Raw genomic sequence first — 21,789 nt, 5'->3', positions numbered from 1 at the left:
TGGATAGGTATTGAGACGTATATTGAGTACATGTGATGCTCTTTTCCTCTCTACCTTGAGAGGTCTCTTAGGGCGCCCTTTCCCCCTCTATTCAGCCTACTGCCATAAACTACACTTACACTAATGTAGTATGCTTTTTCCTGTACTCAACACCATGTGAGATTTAAAAAAAAATTGTGTATAAATGATAGAAAGAAGCGGATAGAGAACCAGGAGAACTACTTTGGTTGCTGCTGGCCCTGCAGTTAGGTAGTAGTATATCTTTGAGCAAATCATTTTACTTGTTTGAATATTTTTTTCTCACTGAGGAAATGAGGGATTTGGACTTAGTGAGGTACTTTTCATTTCTAAACTTTTATGAATCTATAATACTTGCAGTAAATATTCGGTATTGTGAATGGTTAATATTTTTAAACTTATTCAGATAAATAAGAACTCTAGGGTGCTCAAAATAGATAAATAAACAGAAACAAAAGCCAAAACTAAATAACTGCTTTAGAAAAGGTTTGGTCAAACAAGTGATCTGAATTAAAAACCCAATTTAATCACATTTTATGATTTTATGTATATTATTTTATTAAATATATATTTATGAGACAGGGTCTCACTCTGTTGCCTAGAGTGTCGTGGCATCAGCCTAACTCACAGCAGCCTCAAACTCCTGGGTTCAAGTGATCCTCCTGCCTCAGTGTCCTGAATAGCTGAGACTACAAGGCACCTGCCACAATGCCTGGCTAATTTACTTTGTGTATTTTAAATGAGCAAAATGAAGTTTCAAAAGCAGTATATTGCTTGCTGAATCACTGAGAAACTGATTCTTAACAGTGCTGATAGTCTTATAAATTATTTAATAGTTTTAACATTTTTTAGGAAAGCATAAAAATGGTTATTCCCTGAATGTGTATTATGGAAATGTTATGAAAAAAGAAAAATTATCACTTTACAAAGATTCACTTTGCAGCATTAGATGTAATAGTGACAGAAGATTTAAAATCAATTTAATGATATTTTGATCATTAATTATTATTATTTTTTTTTTTTGCAGTTTTTGGCCAGGGTCAGATTTGAACCCACCACCTCCAGTATATGGGGCTGGCACCCTACTCCTTGAGCCACAGGCACTTTTGATCATTAATTAATAGAAAGACCATGCTGAAATAAAAAATGCTTATAGAATACCATATTTTATTGAATCTCAGATTCCATCAATTATATCTTTATTTTATGATCCATCAAGAAGGAAAAGCCTTGGCTGGGCATGGTGGCTCATGCCTATAATCTTGGCAATTAGGAGGCTGAGGCGGGTGGATTGTCTGAGCTCACAGGTTCGAGACCACCCTGAGCCAGAATGAGACCTCGTCTCTAAAAATAGCTGGACGTTGTGGCAAGCCCTGTAGTCACAGCTATGGGGGAGGCTGAGGCAAGAGAATCACTTGAGGTTGAGGTTGCCGTGAGCTATGATGCCATGAAACTCTACCAAGGGCGACAAAGTGAGATTCTGCCTCAAAAAAAAGAGGAGGGGAAAGCCTTAACAGTTGAATTTTAACACAACATCAAATGATGAGTTTCAGTAGCTTCTTGGTGATTTCACACGCCTGTCACTTATTCTAAAGGATCATAGGTGGCAGTTTCTCCTTCATTTGCTTTGCTAGGCAGTCTTTTCAGTTGTTATGTCAGTAACAATATAACACAGCATTGTATATTTGTGGAAATCTTTAGGTCTTGTAAAGCTCCTGCTTGCTTTTCCAAGAAAAATAAGGAATTGCTTACATGCTTCCATCAATGATTATTTGCCTCACGAATAATAAATTTAAACTTCATTGCTCTGTTCCATGCCTTTACATAAAAATATATGGCCTTTAAAAAAATAATAACATTTCGGGCGGCGCCTGTGGCTCAGTGAGTAGGGCGCTAGCCCCATATGCCGAGGGTGGTGGGTTCAAACCCAGCCCCAGCCAAACTGCAACAAAAAAATAGCCGGGTGTTGTGGCGGACACCTGTAGTCCCAGCTGCTTGGGAGGCTGAGGCAAGAGAATCGGGTAAGCCCAAAAGTTAGAGGTTGCTGTGAACCGTGTGACGTCATGGCACTCTACCCAAGGGTGTACAGTGAGACTTTGTCTCTACAAAAAAAAAAAACATTTCTTTTTTTTTTTATTGTTGGGGATTCATTGAGGGTACAATAAGCCAGGTTACACTGATTGCAATTGTTAGGTAAAGTCCCTCTTGCAATCATGTCTTGCCCCCATAAAGTGTAACACACACCAAGGCCCCACCCCCCTCCCTCCGTCCCTCTTTCTGCTCCCCCCCCATAACCTTAATTGTCATTAATTGTTCTCATATCAAAATTGAGTACATAGGATTCATCCTTCTCCATTCTTGTGATGCTTTACTAAGAATAATGTCTTCCACTTCCATCCAGGTTAATAGGAAGGATGTAAAGTCTCCATTTTTTTTAATGGCTGAATAGTATTCCATGGTATACATATACCACAGCTTGTTAATCCATTCCTGGGTCGGTGGGCATTTAGGCTGTTTCCACATTTTGGCGATTGTAAATTGAGCTGCAATAAACAGTCTAGTACAAGTGTCCTTATGATAAAAGGATTTTTTTCCTTCTGGGTAGATGCCCAGTAATGGGATTGCCGGATCAAATGGGAAGTCTAGCTTGAGTGCTTTGAGGTTTCTCCATACTTCCTTCCAGAAAGGCTGTACTAGTTTGCAGTCCCACCAGCGGTGTAAAAGTGTTCCCTTCTCTCCACATCCACGCCAGCATCTGCAGTTTTGAGATTTTGTGATGTGGGCCATTCTCACTGGGGTTAGATGGTATCTCAGGGTTGTTTTGATTTGCATTTCTCTAATATATAGAGATGATGAACATTTTTTCATGTGTTTGTTAGCCATTCGTCTGTCGTCTTTAGAGAAAGTTCTATTCATGTCTCTTGCCCATTGATATATGGGATTGTTGGCTTTTTTCATGTGGATTAATTTGAGTTCTCTATAGATCCTAGTTATCAAGCTTTTGTCTGATTGAAAATATGCAAATATCCTTTCCCATTGTGTAGGTTGTCTCTTTGCTTGGGTTATTGTCTCCTTAGCTGTACAGAAGCTTTTCAGTTTAATGAAGTCCCATTTGTTTATTTTTGTTGTTGTTGCAATTGCCATGGCAGTCTTCTTCATGAAGTCTTTCCCCAGGCCAATATCTTCCAGTGTTTTTCCTATGCTTTCTTGGAGGATTTTTATTGTTTCATGCCTTAAATTTAAGTCCTTTATCCATCTTGAATCAATTTTTGTGAGTGGGGAAAGGTGTGGGTCCAGTTTCAGTCTTTTACATGTAGACATCCAGTTCTCCCAACACCATTTATTGAATAGGGAGTCTTTCCCCCAAGGTATGTTCTTGTTTGGTTTATCAAAGATTAGGTGGTTGTAAGATGTTAGTTTCATTTCTTGGTTTTCAATTCGATTCCAAGTGTCTATGTCTCTGTTTTTGTGCCAGTACCCTGCTGTCTTGAGCACTATGGCTTTGTAGTACAGACTAAAATCTGGTATGCTGATGCCCCCAGCTTTATTTTTGTTACAAAGAACTGCCTTAGCTATACGGGGTTTTTTCTGGTTCCATACAAAACGCAGAATCATTTTTTCCAAATCTTGAAAGTACGATGCTGGTATTTTGATAGGAATGGCATTGAATAGGTAGATAAAAGAAACATTTCTAAAAATATTTATTTATTTAAGGCAGGGTCTTGCTCTGTTACTCAGGCTAGAGTGCAGTTGTGGTGTCATAGATTACAGCACCCTCAATAACCTGGGCCCAAGTGATTCTCCTCCTTCAGCCTCCCAAGTAACTGGGACTATAAGCACGCACCACCATCCCTGGCTAATTTTTCTCTTTTTAGTAGAGACTTGGTCTCACTCTTGCTTAGGGTGGTGTTGAACTACTGAGATCAAGCCATTCTCCTGCCTTGGCCTCCCAAAGTGCTAGGGTTCCAGGCATAAGCCATTGCACCCTGCCTAAAACCATTTAAATGGCAATGAAATGTGCCAGTAAGAGTACAATATTCATAATGCAAATGAATAATGAAGAGCTATTTGTATGTGTGCACATGAGCAGGCAATGGCAACTGTGTCATAAATGCTGTCCAGCTCCCAGTGATTGTAAAACACATGCTGATTTCAGAGATATTAAAATGTGAAAATACATTGGTCCTAAAAATGATGAAAAAATATTAAAAGTAAAAAGTTTTGTACCCTAGATTAGCATTATTGTAAAATATATGTGCTAGTGGATAAAGAGATCATTTGTGTACTGTTTTTAAGTATGAAGTGAGACTGTCCACTAAATATTTCTGATATGAGCAGCACCTATGGCTCAGTGGGTAGGTCACCGGCCCCATATACCAAGGGTGGCAGGTTCGAACCTGGCCCCGGCCAAACTGCAACAAGAACAAAAATAGCTGGGCGTTGTGGTGGGCACCTGTGGTCCCAGCTACTCGAGAGGCTGAGGCAAGAGAATCGCCTAAGCCTGAAAGTTGGAGGTTGCTGTGAGCTGTGATGCCATGGTACTCTACCAAAGGCAATAAAGTGAAACTCTGTCTCTTAAAAAAGAATAATAATAATAAATATTTCTGATAAAAGTGCAACTTGTGGCTATAATCCTAGCACTCTGGGATGCTGAGGTGGGTGGATCATTTGAGCTCACAAGATTGAGACCAGTCTGGGCAAGAGAGAAACATGAGACTAAAAGTACAGGTTCGGCGCCTGTTGCTCAAGTGGTTAAGGTACCAGCTACATACATCAGAGCTGACGGGTTCGAATCCAGCCTGGGCCTGCCAAACAGCAATGAAAACTATAACCAAAAAATAGCCAGGTGTTGTGGCAAGTGCCTGTAGTCCCAGCTACTTGGGAGGCTGAGGCAAGAGAATCGCTTAAGCCCAGGAGTTTGAGGTTGCTGTGAGCTGGGACCCCACCGCACTCTACCCAGAGCGACGGCTTGAGGCTCCGTCTCAAAAAATAAAAAAAATAATAAAAGTACAACTTGCTAGAAATATAAATTCAGGGGAGTCTGTTATTTAATATCATAGGTATGTAAATTTTGAGAGAAACAAATTTTTACAATGTGTATATAGGATTTTATTAAAAGTAGATTATTTTATTTCTATTTTAGGAAACCCAAGGAAGCACATAGCATCCCTGAAGAAAGCTATAGATATGACCTGCCATGGGGAACCATCTCTGTATAATTCTTTAAGCATAGCTATGCAGACGCTAAAGTTAGTATTTTACATTTATTATTTGTAATTGATTTAGAAGTTCTTTGTATGAGTTAAGACGATAGCATGTTAATATGGGTCTTTATAAACCCAGCCATAACAAAGCTGTTAACTACGAAAAATACGTATTGTGGCTCAGCACCCAAAGATCAGTGGTCAGGGCGCCAGCCACATACACCAAGACTGGCGGGTTCGAACCCTGCATGGGCGTGCTAAATAACGACGACAACTACAACAAAAAATAGGCAGGCATTGTAGGGGGCACCTGCAGTCCCAGCTACTTGGGAGGCTAAGACAAGAGAATCGCTTAAGTCCAAGAGTTTGAGGTTGCTGTGAGCTGTGACGCCATGGTACTCTACTGAGGGCGACATCATGAGACACTAAAAAAAAAAAAAAATGAAAGAATATGTATTGATGGCTCAGTGCCCATAACTCAGTGGTTAGGGTGCTGGCCACAGGTACCAGGGCTGGCGGGTTGAAACCTGGCTTGGGCCAGCTAAACAACAATGACAGCTGCAACAAAATAATGCCGGGTGTTGTGGCGGGTGCCTGTAGTCCCAACTACTTGGGAGGCTGAGGCAAAAGAATTGCTGAAGCTCAAGAGTTACTATAATGTTTTTTTTTTTTTTTTTTTGAGACAGAGCTTCAAGCTGTCATCCTGGGTGGAGTGCTGTGGCATTACAGCTCACAGCAACCTCCAACTCCTGGGCTCAGGCAATTCTCCTGCCTCCACCTCCCAAGTAGTTGGGACTACAGGTGCCCGTCACAACGCCCGGTTATTTTTTTGTTGTTGTTGCAGCTGTCGTTGTTTGGCGGACCTGGGCTGGATTCGAACCCGCCAGCTCAGGTGTATGTGGCTGGCATCTTAGCCGCTTGAGCCATGGGCACCGAGCCGAGTTACTATAATTTTCAGGTTGCTGTGAGCTGTGATGTCACGATACTCCACCAAGGGCGACATAGTGAGACTCTGGCTCAAAAAAAAAAAAAAAATGTATTGTCATTTATGATATTTAGTTTGATGTCTGTTAGTAATTTTTATTTTATATTTTAGTAAGTGAGGTATCCTTAATGGTTTTAGAAAAATACTATTAAAACTGTAGGCCATATCAGTAATACAAAATTAAATAGGTTGGTGGAAAAAATATTTTATTGAAATGGATTCTATGTGGAATTTAATGTGGTATAATACTTGTGAGTTGATTGTTCTTTATTAGCATTTATTAATTTGTTTTGTAATGGGTCTGTAAAATAATATCATACTTTTTTGACAAGTTCAGATATGTGGAATATAGCTAAGACCCCAAAGGAAATAATATAGAGCTCATCTATTTTATCTCTGGATAGTCTGCCTTGGCTCAGACTTCATACATACATTATAATAGGTGTTTTTCAAGTTTTGAAGTAGATGAGGAGAAGGTAACACATGTAATAAAGGTAAGCACAATAGCAGGATCTACAAGTTTGAGCTGAATGTAACAATGAAAATATAACCAGGAAAGCTGTACCTAACTGATAAAATTGCTCTAGAAAACATAGCAATCTCTATTTAGTGTAAGTGAAAACAGCTCTACACATATTAAAACCTCACAAGCCATTGTTTAATTGTATGTTATACGTACATGTATGTTATGTCTTTGTGATTGTTATGACTGTAAATCAATATGAGTTTAATTTACAGCAGTCCCCTCTTATCTGTGGTTTTGCTTTCCACAGTTTCAGCTGTGCATGGGACTAAAATATTAAATGGAAAATTCCAGAAATAAACAATTCATGAATTTTAAATTATGACATTCTGAATAGCATGATGAAATCTTGGACCTTCTATCTCTGTCCTGCTTGAAATGTGAATCATCCCTTTGTCTTTGTGTATCCTAACTGTATATGCTGCCTGCTTGTCAGTCACTTATAACTAAGTGACTATCAGAATGACCGTCCTGGTATTGCCATATTTGTGTTCAAGCAACCCTTATTTGGCTTAATGCTCCAAAGCACCGGAGTAGTGATGGTGGCATGTTATTAAAATTTTGCTACTATTAGTTATTGTTGTTAATCTCTTACTATGCCTGATTTAGAAATTAAACTTTATTATAGGTATGGCTATACAGGCATACCTGATTTTACTGTTTTTTGAGGGTTCTTTTTTTTTTTTTTGAGAAAACATCTTGGTCTGTTTCCCAGGATGGAGGGCAGTGGCTTCATCACAGCTCACTGCAACCTCGAACTCCTGGGCTCAAGCAATCTTTCTGCCTCAGCCTTCTGAGTAGCCTGGACTACAGGCATGTACCACCACACCTGGCTAATTTTTATATTTTTAGTAGACATTGGGTCTTACTCTTTCTTGGGCTGATCTTGAACTTCTGAGCTCAAGTGATCCACCTGCCTTGGCCTCCCAGAGTTCTAGGAGTCACTGTGCCCAACCTGTGCATTTCCTTTGTTGAGCTCTGTAGATACTACATTTTTTAAAGGATTGAGAGTTTGTGGCAACCCCGTATCAAGGAAGTCTCTTGGCCCCATTTTCCAATGGCATGTGCTCACTTGGTACTGTGTCACATTTTGGTAATGATCACAATATTTCAAAAGTTTTTCATTAGTATATGTGTTATGGTGATTGGTGATCTGTGATCAGTGTGTTCTTTAATATTACTATATTGTAACTTTCGGCGGGGGCAGCAGTCATAAACCATACCCATAAAAGACAGCAAACTTCATAAATGTTGCATGTGTTCTAACTGTACCACCAAATGTACATTCCCCCTTCTCTCACTCTCCTCAGGCCTCCCTCTTCCCTGAGATGTAATATTGAAATTAGGCCAGTTAATAACCTTCCAGTGGCTTCTAAGTGTTCAAGTCAAAGAATGAGTCTCACGTCTCTCACTTTAAATCAAAAGCTAGAAACTATGAGGCTAGAAACTAGTGAGGAAGGTATGCCCAAAGTCAAGACAGGCTGAAAGCTAGGCCTCTTGTACCAGACGGTTAGCTAATATGTGAATGCAAAGGAAAAGTTCTTGAGGGAAATTAAAAATGCTACTCCAGTGAATGCATGAATGATATAGTGAAACAGCCTTGTTGCTGATAGGGAGAAATTTTTAGTGGTCTGGATAGAAGATTAGATCAGCCACAACATTCCCTTAAGCCAAAGCCTAATCCAGAGGAAAGATCTAATTCTCTTCAATTCTATAAAGACTGGAGAGATAAGAAATCTGCAGAAGAAAAGTTGGAATTAGCAGAGACTGGTTCATAAGATTTAAGAAAAGAAGCCATCTTCATAACACACAAGTACAAGGTGAAGCTGCAAGGGCTGATGTAGAAGCTCCAACAAGTTATCCACAAGCTCTAGCTAAGATCATTGATGAAAGTGGCTATGCTAAACAGATTAGCAATGTAGATGAAACAGCCTTTTATTGGCAGAAGATACCATCTAGAACTTTTATACTTAGAAGTCTTTGCCTGCCTTCAAAGTTTGAAAGGACAGGTTGGCTCTCTTGTTAGGAACTAATGCAGCTATTGACATAAAGTTGAAGCCAGTGTTCCTTGCTGTTCAGAAAACCTTGGACTATTAAGAATTATACTAAATCGGGCGGCGCCTGTGGCTCAAGGAGTAGGGCGCCAGTCCCATATGCTGGAGGTGGCGGGTTCAAACCCAGCCCTGGCCAAAAAAAAAAAAAAAGAAGTATACTAAATCGACTCTGCCTGTGCTCTATAAACAGAACAAGAAAGCCTGGATGACAGCACATCTGTTACTGAATATTGAGATTTATCTACAACTCAAAAAAAAAAACAAAGATTCCTTTTAGAATATCAGGTGTTCATTAACAATGCATCTACTCACATAAAAGCTCTGCTGGAGACACAGTAGAAACTTCATAGTTGACTACTTCCTTACATTGACAACCTCCTTAAGTTGACTTAACTTTCATAGCCTGGATATGAACTACATCTATGAAGCAGTACAGTAGTTCTAGTTCCTTATGTCGGTCACCTCAATATGTTTACCAGTTTGTTACAGCTCCTTGGATAGTCAACTTTCAGAGATTCTACTGTATATTAATACAAAGAAATTAACTTTTATATGACTGAATTAAAAAAATTATGTGAGGGCGGCGCCTGTGGCTCAAAGGGATAGGACACCAGTCCCATATGCTGGAGGTGGTGGGTTCAAACCCAGCCTCGGCCAAAAACCACAAAAAAAAAAAAAAAAATTACATGACTTGCTTTATTGCAGTGAGGTGGTCTGGAACTGAACCTGAGGTATTTCCAAGGTATGCCTGTGTAGGAAAACACATAGTACAGTTAGCCTTCTGTATTCCATGGGTTCCACATCTGTGGATTCAGCCAGTTGTGGATTGTAACTATTAAAGCAAAAATAGTGCTGTGTTGGGATTATAGGTGTGAGCAAAAAATTTAAAAAAAAGATGGTGCTGTGCTGAGCAGGTACAGAATTTTTTCCCTTGTCGTTACAGGATAACAACTATTTAAATAGTATACATTGTCTCAGGTATTATAAGTAATCTAGAGAGGACTTAAAGTACATAGGAGAATGTACAGAGGTTATATACAAGTACTGCACACCCTTTTAATGTAAGGACATGGACATCTTTGGATTTTGGTATTTCAGAAGGTCCTGGAACCAGTCCCCCTACACCCAGAATACCAAGGGATGACTGGATAAGTAGGGTTCAGTACTACCATGGTTTCAGGCATCCACTGAGGGTCTTAGAATGTATCCCCTGCAGATAAGGAGATACTGTTGGTAGTCTTTAAGGAAAAAGTGTGTTACTATTGTTAATCCACACCTATACACTGTAAAGTTGATCCATAATGATCTTGTCTTATTTCTCAGTGTATACTTTAGATTTAACTAAAAACAAACTTACTTTGTGATGTCAGGAATCTTGTGGTCTTGCCCAGCATAGGAGAGTAACTGAATAATCACTAAATGAATCAATCAGTGATTTTTTTGCGTGTAGCTTGTTTTTTTTTTATTTTTTATTTATTTATTTATTTTTTTAGAGACAGAGTCTCACTGTACCGCCCTCGGGTAGAGTGCCGTGCGTCACACGGCTCACAGCAACCTCTAACTCTTGGGCTTACGCAATTCTCTTGCCTCAGCCTCCCGAGCAGCTGGGACTACAGGCGCCCGCCACAACGCCCGGCTATTTTTTTTTTTTTTTTGTTGCAGTTTGGCCGGGGCTGGGCTTGAACCCACCACCCTCGGCATATGGGGCCGGCGCCCTACTCACTGAGCCACAGGCGCCGCCCCGTGTGTAGCTTGTTTTTAAAAATGTATTTAAAATGTTTCAAATATACTCACAATTTTTCCTTGCTGTAGAGACATAAATGAGATATTTTATAGTCTAAATGTATAAACTTATATGTACTATTCTTGCTGGGAAATTGTTTTGCTAATGTAATTTGTTATACCTAATAGGAGTATATTTTATCTTTTTGTAGGCACATGCCTGGACATACAAGTAGAGAAGTCCTAATCATCTTTAGCAGCCTTACGACTTGTGATCCATCTAATATTTATGACCTAATCAAGGTAGACCGAGTAAATCAGTACAAAAGTTATAACTCTTTAATTTAATTTATTTTGCAATAGTTCTGTCACTTGACAAAGTTATAGCTCTAAGAGAATTGTGTAGTGAATTCATCACTAATTTTTAAAGCATTCCTTATTTTTCTTTTTGGGGGGTATTGCTTATTTTTCAAATATAGTAATTCTTAAATGTTTTTCTTTTTTCCCTAAAACTGCCTTGTTTACTTGGATTTTGTGAAGATCCTAAAGGCAGCTAAAATTAGAGTGTCTATCATTGGATTGTCTGCAGAAGTTCGAGTGTGCACTGTACTTGCTCGTGAAACTGGTGGTATGTATCTAGTCTCTTTAATATTTATTCATAATTACTGCATAAGAAATAAATTAAAATTATGTTTTAATCTGCTTTAAGCTACTAAACTTAAATCAGTTCATATCTGGTAATCAAAAATATGGGCAGTCATCTTAAACGTATCATTGATTCTATAAAAACATAATATCAAAATGCAGGGACTTATCAGGAGTTTTATCAATGTTTCTCCCTGCCCTCCCCTGCCTCAGTGTTTAGAAGTTTTATAACTCTTGGAAAACTAGAAATTTCACTGTACTTAATTCTTTGTGAAGGTTTTATGACTTTAATTATATTGTAATTACACTTATTTCTAGAGAAGCTGAGTTAGAGATAAGGTTTTTTTTCCTTTTTGAGCATATGATTTTTTTAAAAGATAATTTAGCTTAAATTGTTATTTTAAAAATGTACATTTCAGGGCGGCGCCTGTGGCTCAGTGAGTAGGGCGCCGGCCCCATATACCGAGGGTGGCAGGTTCAAACCCGGCCTCGGCCAAACTGCAACAAAAAAATAGCCGGGTGTTGTGATGGGCACCTATAGTCCCAGCTACTCGGGAGGCTGAGGCAAGAGAATCACCTAAGCCCAAGAGCTGGAGGTTGCTGTGAGCTGTGACACCATGGCACTCTATCGAGGGCAACAAAGTGAGTTTCTGAAAACAAACCAAAAAATGTACATTTCAGATTATAAAACTTTTATAGAATTACATCAAAGTTATACTTCATTCTTCTGTCTGCAAATCTGATTTTTTTTTAACTTTTCATCTTGCTAGGCACATACCATGTTATTTTAGATGAAAGCCATTACAAAGAATTGCTAACACATCATGTTAGTCCTCCACCTGCCAGCTCGAATTCTGAATGCTCACTTATTCGTATGGGTAAGTGTTTACTTTATAGCTTTTAAGAATATATATTTTAGCCCAACCTGAACTTTCTGCATTCATTTGCACAAGCTATCATTTTAATGTTAATTTCTTAAACTCGGGTGACACCTGTTGCTCAGCACCGACCCCATATTCTGAGGGTGGGGGTTGGAACCTGGCCCCAGCCAAACTGCAACAAAAAATAGCTGGGCATTGTGGCGGGCGCCTGTAGAGCCAGCTACTCAGGAGGCTAAGGCAAGAGAATCACCTAAGCCCAAGACCTGGAGGTTGCTATGAGCTGTGACACCATAGCACTCTACCAAGGGGGACAGAGTGAAATTCTGTCTCTTAAAAAAAAAAGAATTTCTTAAATGTTTTATAATTAGGAAAAACAATGCTTATTGAAGCCATTTTGGAAAATGGAAGTAAAGAGAAAATTAAGACTTCCTATAGTCTTTTTTTGTTTGTTTTACTTCCTGTAGTCTTGTCACCTAGAGAACACTACTGCATTTATTTTTTTAAGGCTAGAAAGATATAAAGACTCTGTGTTTATAGAGAAAATTTCTTTTTTTCTTTTTGAGATAGAGTCTTACTCTGTCGCCCTGGGTAGAGTGCCATGGTGTCATCCTAGCTCTTAGTAATCTCAAACTCTTGGGCTCAAGCAATCCTCTTGCCTCAGCCTCCTGAGTAGCTGGAACTATAGGCACCCACCATAATGCCCGGCTATTTTTTTCTAATTTTTTTTTTAATTTTTGAAACTCTTTTGTGGAGATCGGAGTCTTGCTGTATTATTCAGGCTTGTCTTGTACTACTGGTCTCAATAAATCCTCCTGCCTCAGCCTCCCAGAGTGCTAGGATTACAGGCATGAGTCATTGAGCCCAGCCTGGATCTTTTTTTTTTTTTCTTACTTTAAGATCCAAGGCCTGGACTCAGTGCCCATAGCACAATGGTTATGGCACCAGCCACATACACCGAGACTGACGGGTTCGAGCCCGGGCCGGCTGAACAACAATGACAATTGCAACAAAAAATAGCCAGGCATTGTGGTGGGTGCCTGTGGTTCCAGCTACTCAGGAGACTGAGGCAAGAGAATCGCTAAAGCCCAAGAGTTTGAGGTTGATGTGAGCTGTGACGACACGGCATTCTACCCAGGGTCACATAGCGAGACTTAGTCTCAGTGTGGGGAAGATCCAAGTCCTGCGTCATCTAAAAAAAAAATTTTGTTTTCCTCTATTTTCCAAAAATTTTATAAGGAACATTTATTCCACTTACATTGGAAAGGTATAACTTTTAGGGCAGTACCTGTGGCTCAACGGAGTAAGGTGCCGGCCCCATATGCCAAAGGTGGTGGGTTCAAACCCAGCCCCGGCCAAAAAAAAAAAGAAAAAGGTATAACTTTTAAATATAAAAAGAATATTATTGTTTAATATGCTTGTTTTTAAAATGTTAGTGAGATGGAATGCTTTTGGCTATTTACAGTGTCTGACTGTTGAGTTCACAAACTCATCCTAGAGTCACCTTTGAAGTACTGCCCTGGGGAGGCTATACACGGATGCCAGCCCCGAAGCCACCCTTCAAAACAATTTTGGAAGTCTTTTTCTGGAATGACCGTCAGAGCTTTCATTATACAGCACACAAAAACATGCAACCACAATATGAACAACACTGAGTTGGACACTGCCACTCATTGACACAAACACAGCTGAGAGACACTGATATACCAAAGTTATAAAATCTTACCAAATTGTTTGTACAGTGCTGCCAGTGTAAGTGCATGGTGGCAAGTTCATGAACTTAATTGTCAGACCTGGCATTGGTGTGTAGTGAGGGGGACTACTTCTAAGGTGACCATAGTGATATTCAGCAATGAGGTATGTGGCACTTTTTCTAGAGTAAGTTTGGAAACTTAATTCTCTGACTGTTTATGTTCCTCTCGAATCAACCTCTTTTTCCTGTTTTCTTTTAGATTCTTTTTTTTTTTTTTTTGTGGTTTTTGGCCGAGGCTGGGTTTGAACCCAGCCATCATATGGGACTGGTGCCCTATCCCTTTGAGCCACAGGCGCCGCCCCTTTCCTCTGTTTTCTTTATCATCTGCAAAATGATATCAGTATATACCTCCTGTGTGTTGCAAGGATTGAGTTAATACAGATGATCCATTTAGAATAATGCTTAATGTAAACATTCAATATATTTCATGTGTTATATTGACTAATCTTTTTTGATTTACTGATGTATTTCCTGAGCCCTTTGGTTTTTTTTTTTTGGAGGCGGTCTCACTTTGTTGCCCCTGGTAGAGCGTCATAGCTCACAGCAAACTCAGACTCTTGGGCTCAAGTGATTCTCTTGTCTCAGCCTCCCAAGTAGCTGGGACTACAGGTGCCCACCACAACACTTTTAGTGACTGGGTCTTGCTCTAGCTCAGGCTGGTCTCGAACTTGTGAGCGTAGGCCATCTGTCTGCCTCAGCCTCCAAGAGTGCTGGGATTACAGGTGTGAGCCACTGCTCCCAGCCCTTAGCCTATTTTATTTTATTTTTTATTTATTTTTATTTTTTTCTTTGAGACAAGAGTTTCACTTTGTTGCCCTGGGTAGAGTGCCATGGCGTCATAGCTCACAGCAACCTCAAACTCCTGGGCTTACGCGATTCACTTGCCTCAGCCTCCTGAGTAGGTGGGACTACAGGCACCTCCATATCGCCCTGCTACTTTTTAGAGACAGTGTCTCGCTCTTGCTCAGGCTGGTCTTGAACCTGTGAGCTCAAGCAATCCACGTGTCTTGGCCTCCCAGAGTGCTAGCATTAGGCATGAGCCACTGTGCCCAGCCCTCCTTGGCCCATTTTAAAGATATTATTTAAACTTACAATTTATTGAAGTCTTTCAGGAATACCAACCCTGTCTCAATCATCTGACAAATATTTTTCCAATTGGTTATTTACTTTTATTTATTTGTTTTGATATGTAGATAGTAGATTTAAAATGTTTATATGATTAAATTTCTTTTTTAAATGGTTTCTACTTTTCTTGGGCATGTTTTCAGAATTTAAAATTATATATGGAAAACAAATTACATGAAAGATTTGGCATTCCACAATTTTAAACATAGAAATATATGCTTAAAGTGAAGGTGAACTATGTAACATAAGCTTTAGTGGTATCAGAAACTATGTAAAAATTTATAAAATTTTTCTTTTTAAAAAGCCGTGTTAATCTTTATTAACTTAGAAAATATAAATAGGAATGCTAGATTCTGAGGTCATGCGTGTAGATAGTTCTTTCCTTCATTTTCCTCTTCATTTCCTTTATTTCCATCTTTCAGAAAAAGAAAGTAATACATTTTCTTTCTTTTTTAAAATATATTTTCTTATATGAAGGATTTCCTCAGCACACCATTGCTTCTTTGTCTGATCAAGATGCAAAACCCTCTTTTAGCATGGCGTAAGTAAAGATCTTAATTTTTAACTCTTTCCTTTAAGTTATAATTTTAAAATATGGTCTTGAAATGCAATGGCTTTTATAAAAGATTGTCTTTTGTGCAGGTGTAAAAAGGAATAAGGACTCTTTATATATCTAGGGCATAATCTTCAGAATGTATTACTAAGTAAAACAGTAAGATAAAGAGAAATTTGTAGTACTTAAGAAGTGGTGGAGACATGAATAGATAGACATACTCTACTGTGCCGCCTAAGTTTGACCCCAGTGAGATCAAAGTCAGGTTTCTGGCCTGGCCCCCACGATCAGCCCCTGGGGTTTGGTTCCAAAAAAGATTGGTGATGACATTGCCAAGGCAACCGGTGACTGGAAGGGTCTGAGAATTACAGTGAAACTGACTATCCAGAACAGACAGGCCTGTATTAAAGTGGTACCTTCTACCTCTGCCTTCATCATCAAAGCCCTCAAGGAACCACTGAGAGACAGAAAGAAACAGGAAAACATTAAACACAACTGAAATATCACTTTCAATGAGATTGTTAACATTGTCAGACAGATGCGGCCCCAATCTTTAACCAGAGAACTCTCTGGAGATGTCTGGATCTAAGAGATCCTGGGATGGCCCAGTTGGTGGGCTGCAATGTTAATGGCCACCACCCTGATGACATCATAGAGGACATCAACAGTGGAGCCATAGAATGCCTAGTAGTTAAAAAGTACAAAGGAGGGCAGTGCGCCTGTGGCTCAGTCGGTAAGGCGCCGGCCCCATATACCGAGGGTGACGGGTTCAAACCCGGCCCCGGCCAAACTGCAACCAAAAAATAGCTGGGCGTTGCGGCGGGCGCCTGTAGTCCCAGCTACTTGGGAGGCTGAGGCAAGAGAATCGCTGAAGCCCAGGAGTTGGAGGTTGCTGTGAGCTGGGTGAGGCCACGGCATTCTACTGAGGGCCATAAAGTGAGACTCTGTCTCTACAAAAAAAAAAAAAAAAGTACAAAGGAAAATGTTTCGGGTGGCACCCATAGCTCAGTGGATAGGGCGTCTACCACATGCACTAGGGCTGGTGGGTTAGAACCAGCCCTGGCCTGCTAAAACAAACAAAAAAAATAGCCTGGCATTGTGGCGGGCACCTGTAGTCCCAGCTACTTAGGAGGTCTAGGCAAGAGAATCGCTTAAGCCCAAGAGTTTGAGGTTGTGAGTTGTGACACCACGGCACTCTACCCAGGGTGACAGCTTGAGACTCTGTCTCTAAAAAATAAAAATAAAAAAAGATGTACTCAGATTTCTAAATAAATTTTTAAGCAAGTTTTAAAATAGACTCAAGGTTTTAAAATCAAAGTAGCATAATTTCTTTAGCTCTTTTTGTATTTTTTATATCACCTTTTTAAAGTAATTTTTGTCTCCACAGGCATTTGGATAGCAATTCTGAGCCAGGGCTTACATTAGGAGGCTATTTCTGTCCACAGTGTCGAGCAAAGTACTGTGAGCTACCTGTTGAATGTAAAATCTGTGGTAAGAAACCAACTATTCATTATTCAGTCAGTTAATCTTGAATACCTTCTTATCTATATTGCTGCTAAAAGAAATGTAAATATCAAATTTTTCGTGTGTTTTTAGATTTAATTTGTGTAAAGAGAAATTGATTACCTTTTTCACTGAAGGCCTAGTACTCCACTTCCAAGAATAAACATGGCATTCTAGAAGTATTTCCTGATCCTCTTTCTGAACAAAGGCAATGCAATAGATCTAGTATAGAATTCTTTTTAGCTTTTACTTTTATAAAATAAATATATATACATAGAATGAGATACTAAAGTAATACATAAATTGTGGAATTTCATCATAGCCCAAGATAGGTCACACACTGACAGAACTAATCCTCCATCTTTGAATCTTCTTTTATGGCCACATGTAAACTGAAGAAATGAATACCTGCCATCCTAAAAGAACTTGAAAATATTTAGCCTAAGTTTTATCTATTGGCTTTTCAACCATTGTCTTTATAAGGTTTGAGCTATTAAACATTTGTCTCTCTGCTTTATGTGTTAGGTCTTACTTTGGTGTCAGCTCCCCATTTGGCACGGTCTTATCATCATTTATTTCCTTTGGATGCTTTTCAAGAAATTCCCCTAGAAGAATATAATGGAGAAAGGTATATGAGTTTTGATTAATATATCTATTATATGTGGTAAACTAATGTTTGAATACATTGTTACTACCTTTAAAAAGATAGTCATATTGGACAGCACCTGTGGCTCAAGGAGTAGGACGCCAGCCCTATATACTGGAGGTGGTGGGTTCAAACCCGGCTCGGGCCAAAAAAAAAAAAAAACTGCAAAAAAGATAGTCATAGTCACTTGGACAAAAGTACTTCTAATATGGAAAATGAATTGAACGATGCCTTGGTTATGACTGAAATGACTCATTATTAAACATCTTGATCTCCAGAAATCTGTTAATTTCCCTAAATCCACCTATATATATAATTAAGAGTGATGGTATACTGATAAATAAGTTCTCCAAAAAGTAAAAAAGAGCTCTGATTGGTAGTATTTGCTGATTTTCATGGTATGTGCTCCTACCATGTCCAAAGCTACCAATTAACAACCAGCTCTCAGAATTCCTAAAAACATACTTAATGGTTGAGCTGATACAGGCCAACTCTTTTTTTTTTTTTTGGTTTTTTGGCCGAGGCTGGGTTTGAACCCACCACCTCTGGCATATGGGACCGGCGCCCTAGTCCTTGAGCCACAGGCGCCGCCCGATACAGGCCAACTCTTAATATGCCACTGAAAATAAGAGGCTGGCACAATATAATTAATCTAAAACCAATAAGTATTTTTATTAGTGCTATTCATGTGAAATCTCACTAATAAAATCTGAAATTGAGTTGGTCAATCTTTTGTAGAAAGTTTTTGGGAAATACAGATTTACTGCTTTTAAGAACATCTAGGTAGCTGGGCATTGTGGCGGGCACCTATAGTCCCAGCTACTCTGGAGGCTGAGGCAAGAGAATCACCTAAGCCTAAGAGCTGGAGGTTGCCGTGAGCTGTGATGCTACAGCACTCTACCGAGGGTGACAAAGTAAAACTTTGTCTCTAAAAAAAAAAAAAAAATGAAAACAAGAGGGGCAGCGCCTATGGCTCAAGAAGTAGGGCACCAGCCAAAAACTGCAAAAAAAAAAAAAAACAAACTCAAGAACATCTAGGATTTAGGAATCATGTTAAATACTTACTGGCTAGCTGACAATTATGTATCCATCCATTTCCTTGCTTTTCACATTTAGAAGTCATTTCACATCAGCATATCTAGATCAATTTTGTTTTTGAAACTCATGTATTTTATGGATATTTCATGTATATAACCAATTGCCTACTTTTAGATATTTAAGACCATTTGTTTTGCTAGTAATATTAACAAATAACTTTCATATCACTGCCTTTAAACATTTATGCAAGTATAAATGCGTAGTAAATTCTCAGTGGCAGAATTGTAGAGTCAAAAGTAATGTATGTTTGTGAATTTTGGTAGGTATTATAAAGTTGTTGTTCAGAGAAATCTCATTTATTGTTTTCTATCAGTGGCCAACATTAGGTATTATGAAACTTTTTGCTATTACCCAGAACCTACAAGTAAAAAAAAATCTCATGGTTTTAGCTTGTGTTTATTTACTCTTACGGGTGAGGTTTAGTACAGAAATGAAAAACCTTGGGAATAAAGATAAGAAAATTGGTGGATTTACCAGAGAGTTCAATATTAGAATAATATGAGAAAAAAGAAAAGATAAAATACAGAGTTGAAAATCATCAAAGAAATAGATTAAGAAGGAAATTTTCTACTATTGAAAGGTAGAACTTTCTAGATTGAAAGGGACTGTCAAGTGCCTACCTAAAGGAAACCCGCACTGAAGTACATAACTGTAAAACTTCAGAATATGCAGCAAAATACTATCTGTAAACATTTCCAGAGAGGAAAATTAAGTCACATGTAAAGGATCTGGAATTAAAATAGTTTGGTTTTTTTGTCAAAATTTAGGGTAAAAATTATTACCAACTTACATAGCCAGCCAAGCTATCAGTTGAATGTGGGTAGAATAAAAACATTTCAGACTTGTAAGGACTCTAAAAGATTTTCTCGGGAAACTAGAAGAGGTGGGTGATTCAAATGATGAGAGAGAGCGAGTGTCATTGGCTCTAAGAATATGGTCTAATTCAGAACAGGCTAAAGAAAGCCCTAGGGTGGTAGTGAGGAAAGATCTGAGAGGCAACTGTGTATCAGGTTTGGAGAAGGTCAAAATGCTCCAGGAGAGATATCACCAAGAGAATGGAAACTGTAGAATTCCTGATACATTTGAACATAGTAAGAGGATATTTAAATTATTCAGTGAAGGGGTTTGGGGGTCTTGGCGAGAGGCATGAAGAGGCTTGACACAAAGTCTGTGTCAAGGGACTAAGGAACTCTGGGAGGAGCCCTCCCAAGGTTACCTTGGGTCTGTATTTATTATCACAAAGCAGGAAAAAGTAGTTAAAAGTTATCAGACGTTAGCATTAGAAAAGGGGGAATATGGAAAGTGTTAGACAGAATGTCTCCAATTTGTTTTGTAAAATCTCAAATCTTAAGCAAGACCTCTGCTTCTAGTGTTAAGAGATCTCTGGAATCTAGAGAATCTTTACCATAACCTTTAGGCCTGGTATTGCCACACCTCACATGTACATTCTCCCTTGGAGGCCAGTTTTCTGATCTGCACAAACACAACTCACATGCCATTCTCGTGATTCTCCAGGTCTCTCAAGCAGAAAATGAATCTTATGCTAAATATGTGGGCTGTTTTCCTCTACAATTCAGGGGAAGATTGGGGCTGAATGAGTGTTAATTACATAGGAAACTAAGCTTGGGAATAGCAGTACAGTTATTAATTCCAGGGGGGAAATGCTTTAAAGAGAGGAAAAGTTACATTACATGGCTCCGCTGAGAATGTTTATATAGGGATAATAACCTAAACATTGAATATTGTTCTGTACAAAATGATGATGTAATATATAGAAAATAAATCAAGGGAAATTACATATATACATGTATGTTATACATGTATGCACTGTTGGTTCAAGAGAATTGAAAGAGAATTAAATTCTCATCTTTCATAGTTGGAGGTTGATAGCCAATACTTATGAAAACGACAAGGAAGTGCTTCTTAGCAGAAGTAATTATCAAAAAGTTGTTTCTTTTTATTAAATCATAGCTGTGTACAATAATGCAATCATGAGGTACAATGTGCTGGTTTTATATACAGTTTGAAATATTTTCATCCAACTGGTTAACATAACCTTCATGGCATTTTCTTAGTTATTGTGTTCAGACATTTGTATTCTACATTTAGTAAGTTTCACCTGTACCCTTATCAAAAAGTTTTAAAAATGCTTCTGGGAAGCTGGAAATGAAGTAGAGAAGGGTAGCCAGGGACTACTAATTTTTGTAGTAAGTTTTGAGAACTTTTAACTCTTTAATCACGCCTTGAAAATTAAGCTGTTGGATATCCATTTTGTATAATAAATTAGTTTTTTTCGTGTCCATCGAGAATTGTACCAGCTATCTCCATCTTTGGAAGAATTGAAAATAGTAACTCAAATCATTTTCTGTAGGGTTTAATTCTCTCACAGAAACTCAGTTGACAAGCATGTTCATCATGCTCATATTTAGCCTTAATGAAAATAAAAACTAAATTTTGAACTGTCAAATGACCTAGGTATGTAGTGGAATTTTAAAAAATTATTGATACTCTTAACTCTTTTTCCTAAAAGTCACAGTAAAATAATTATTTATTTATTAAAGGATTGCAGTTATTGAAATTTTACTGAACTGTTCTAATGAGTAAATTACTCTTAACTGTTTTTCAGATTTTGTTATGGATGCCAGGAGGGCTTGAAAGACCAACATGTAAGTTCATTGGCTCTCTGAGTTTTCACTAGGTTTAGCCGGGCGTGGTGGCAAGTGCCTTTAGTCCCAGCTACTTGGAAGGCTGAGGGGAGAGAATTGCTTGAGCCCAAGAGTTGGAGGTTGCTGTGAACTATGATGCCACATCGCTCTACTGAGAGTGACAAAGTGAGAGTCTGTCTGAAAAATAAAATAAATAAATAAATAAAAAGATTTCTATAGGTTGTTGGAATAACCAGCTTATATCAGGTTATTTCTCCTAAAGATCATCATAGTAGGTAGCAGTAAAAAGTGAACAAGATAGTTTAAATAGCAGTTTTGTTATTCTGTATTCTAATTTTGCTATAAAGACATTTTAGTGCTTTGTCTTCAGTTTTCAAGTGAAATGCATTTATTTTGGAAGTACTTAAGATTTTTTT

General features: G+C 38.5%; 1 protein-coding gene across 8 annotated transcripts in view; it reads left to right on the top strand.

Moving 5' to 3' along the window:
* LOC128584185 (general transcription factor IIH subunit 2) overlaps positions 1-21,789 on the top strand; it is a 102,988-nt gene that overhangs the window by 14,597 nt on the left and 66,602 nt on the right. For 5 of the 8 annotated variants that reach the window (XM_053589182.1, XM_053589188.1, XM_053589165.1 and 2 more), the window contains exons 1-2: positions 17,492-17,591; positions 21,334-21,373. In XM_053589182.1, coding sequence (XP_053445157.1) covers positions 21,372-21,373 — 2 coding nt within the window. In that variant the 5' untranslated portion in view covers positions 17,492-17,591; positions 21,334-21,371. Of the gene's footprint in view, positions 1-5,161; positions 5,268-10,718; positions 10,810-11,046; positions 11,135-11,921; positions 12,030-15,384; positions 15,449-16,847; positions 16,952-17,488; positions 17,592-21,333; positions 21,374-21,789 lie in introns of those variants that run through there. The other 3 variants (XM_053589218.1, XM_053589226.1, XM_053589208.1) reach the window with 1 other exon arrangement.

Source organism: Nycticebus coucang, chromosome 1 (genome assembly GCF_027406575.1).
Source record: "Nycticebus coucang isolate mNycCou1 chromosome 1, mNycCou1.pri, whole genome shotgun sequence".
Taxonomy (NCBI): Eukaryota; Metazoa; Chordata; class Mammalia; order Primates; family Lorisidae; genus Nycticebus; species Nycticebus coucang.
Note: the sequence above shows the minus strand (reverse complement) of the source record. Positions and strands in the feature narration are given on the sequence as shown.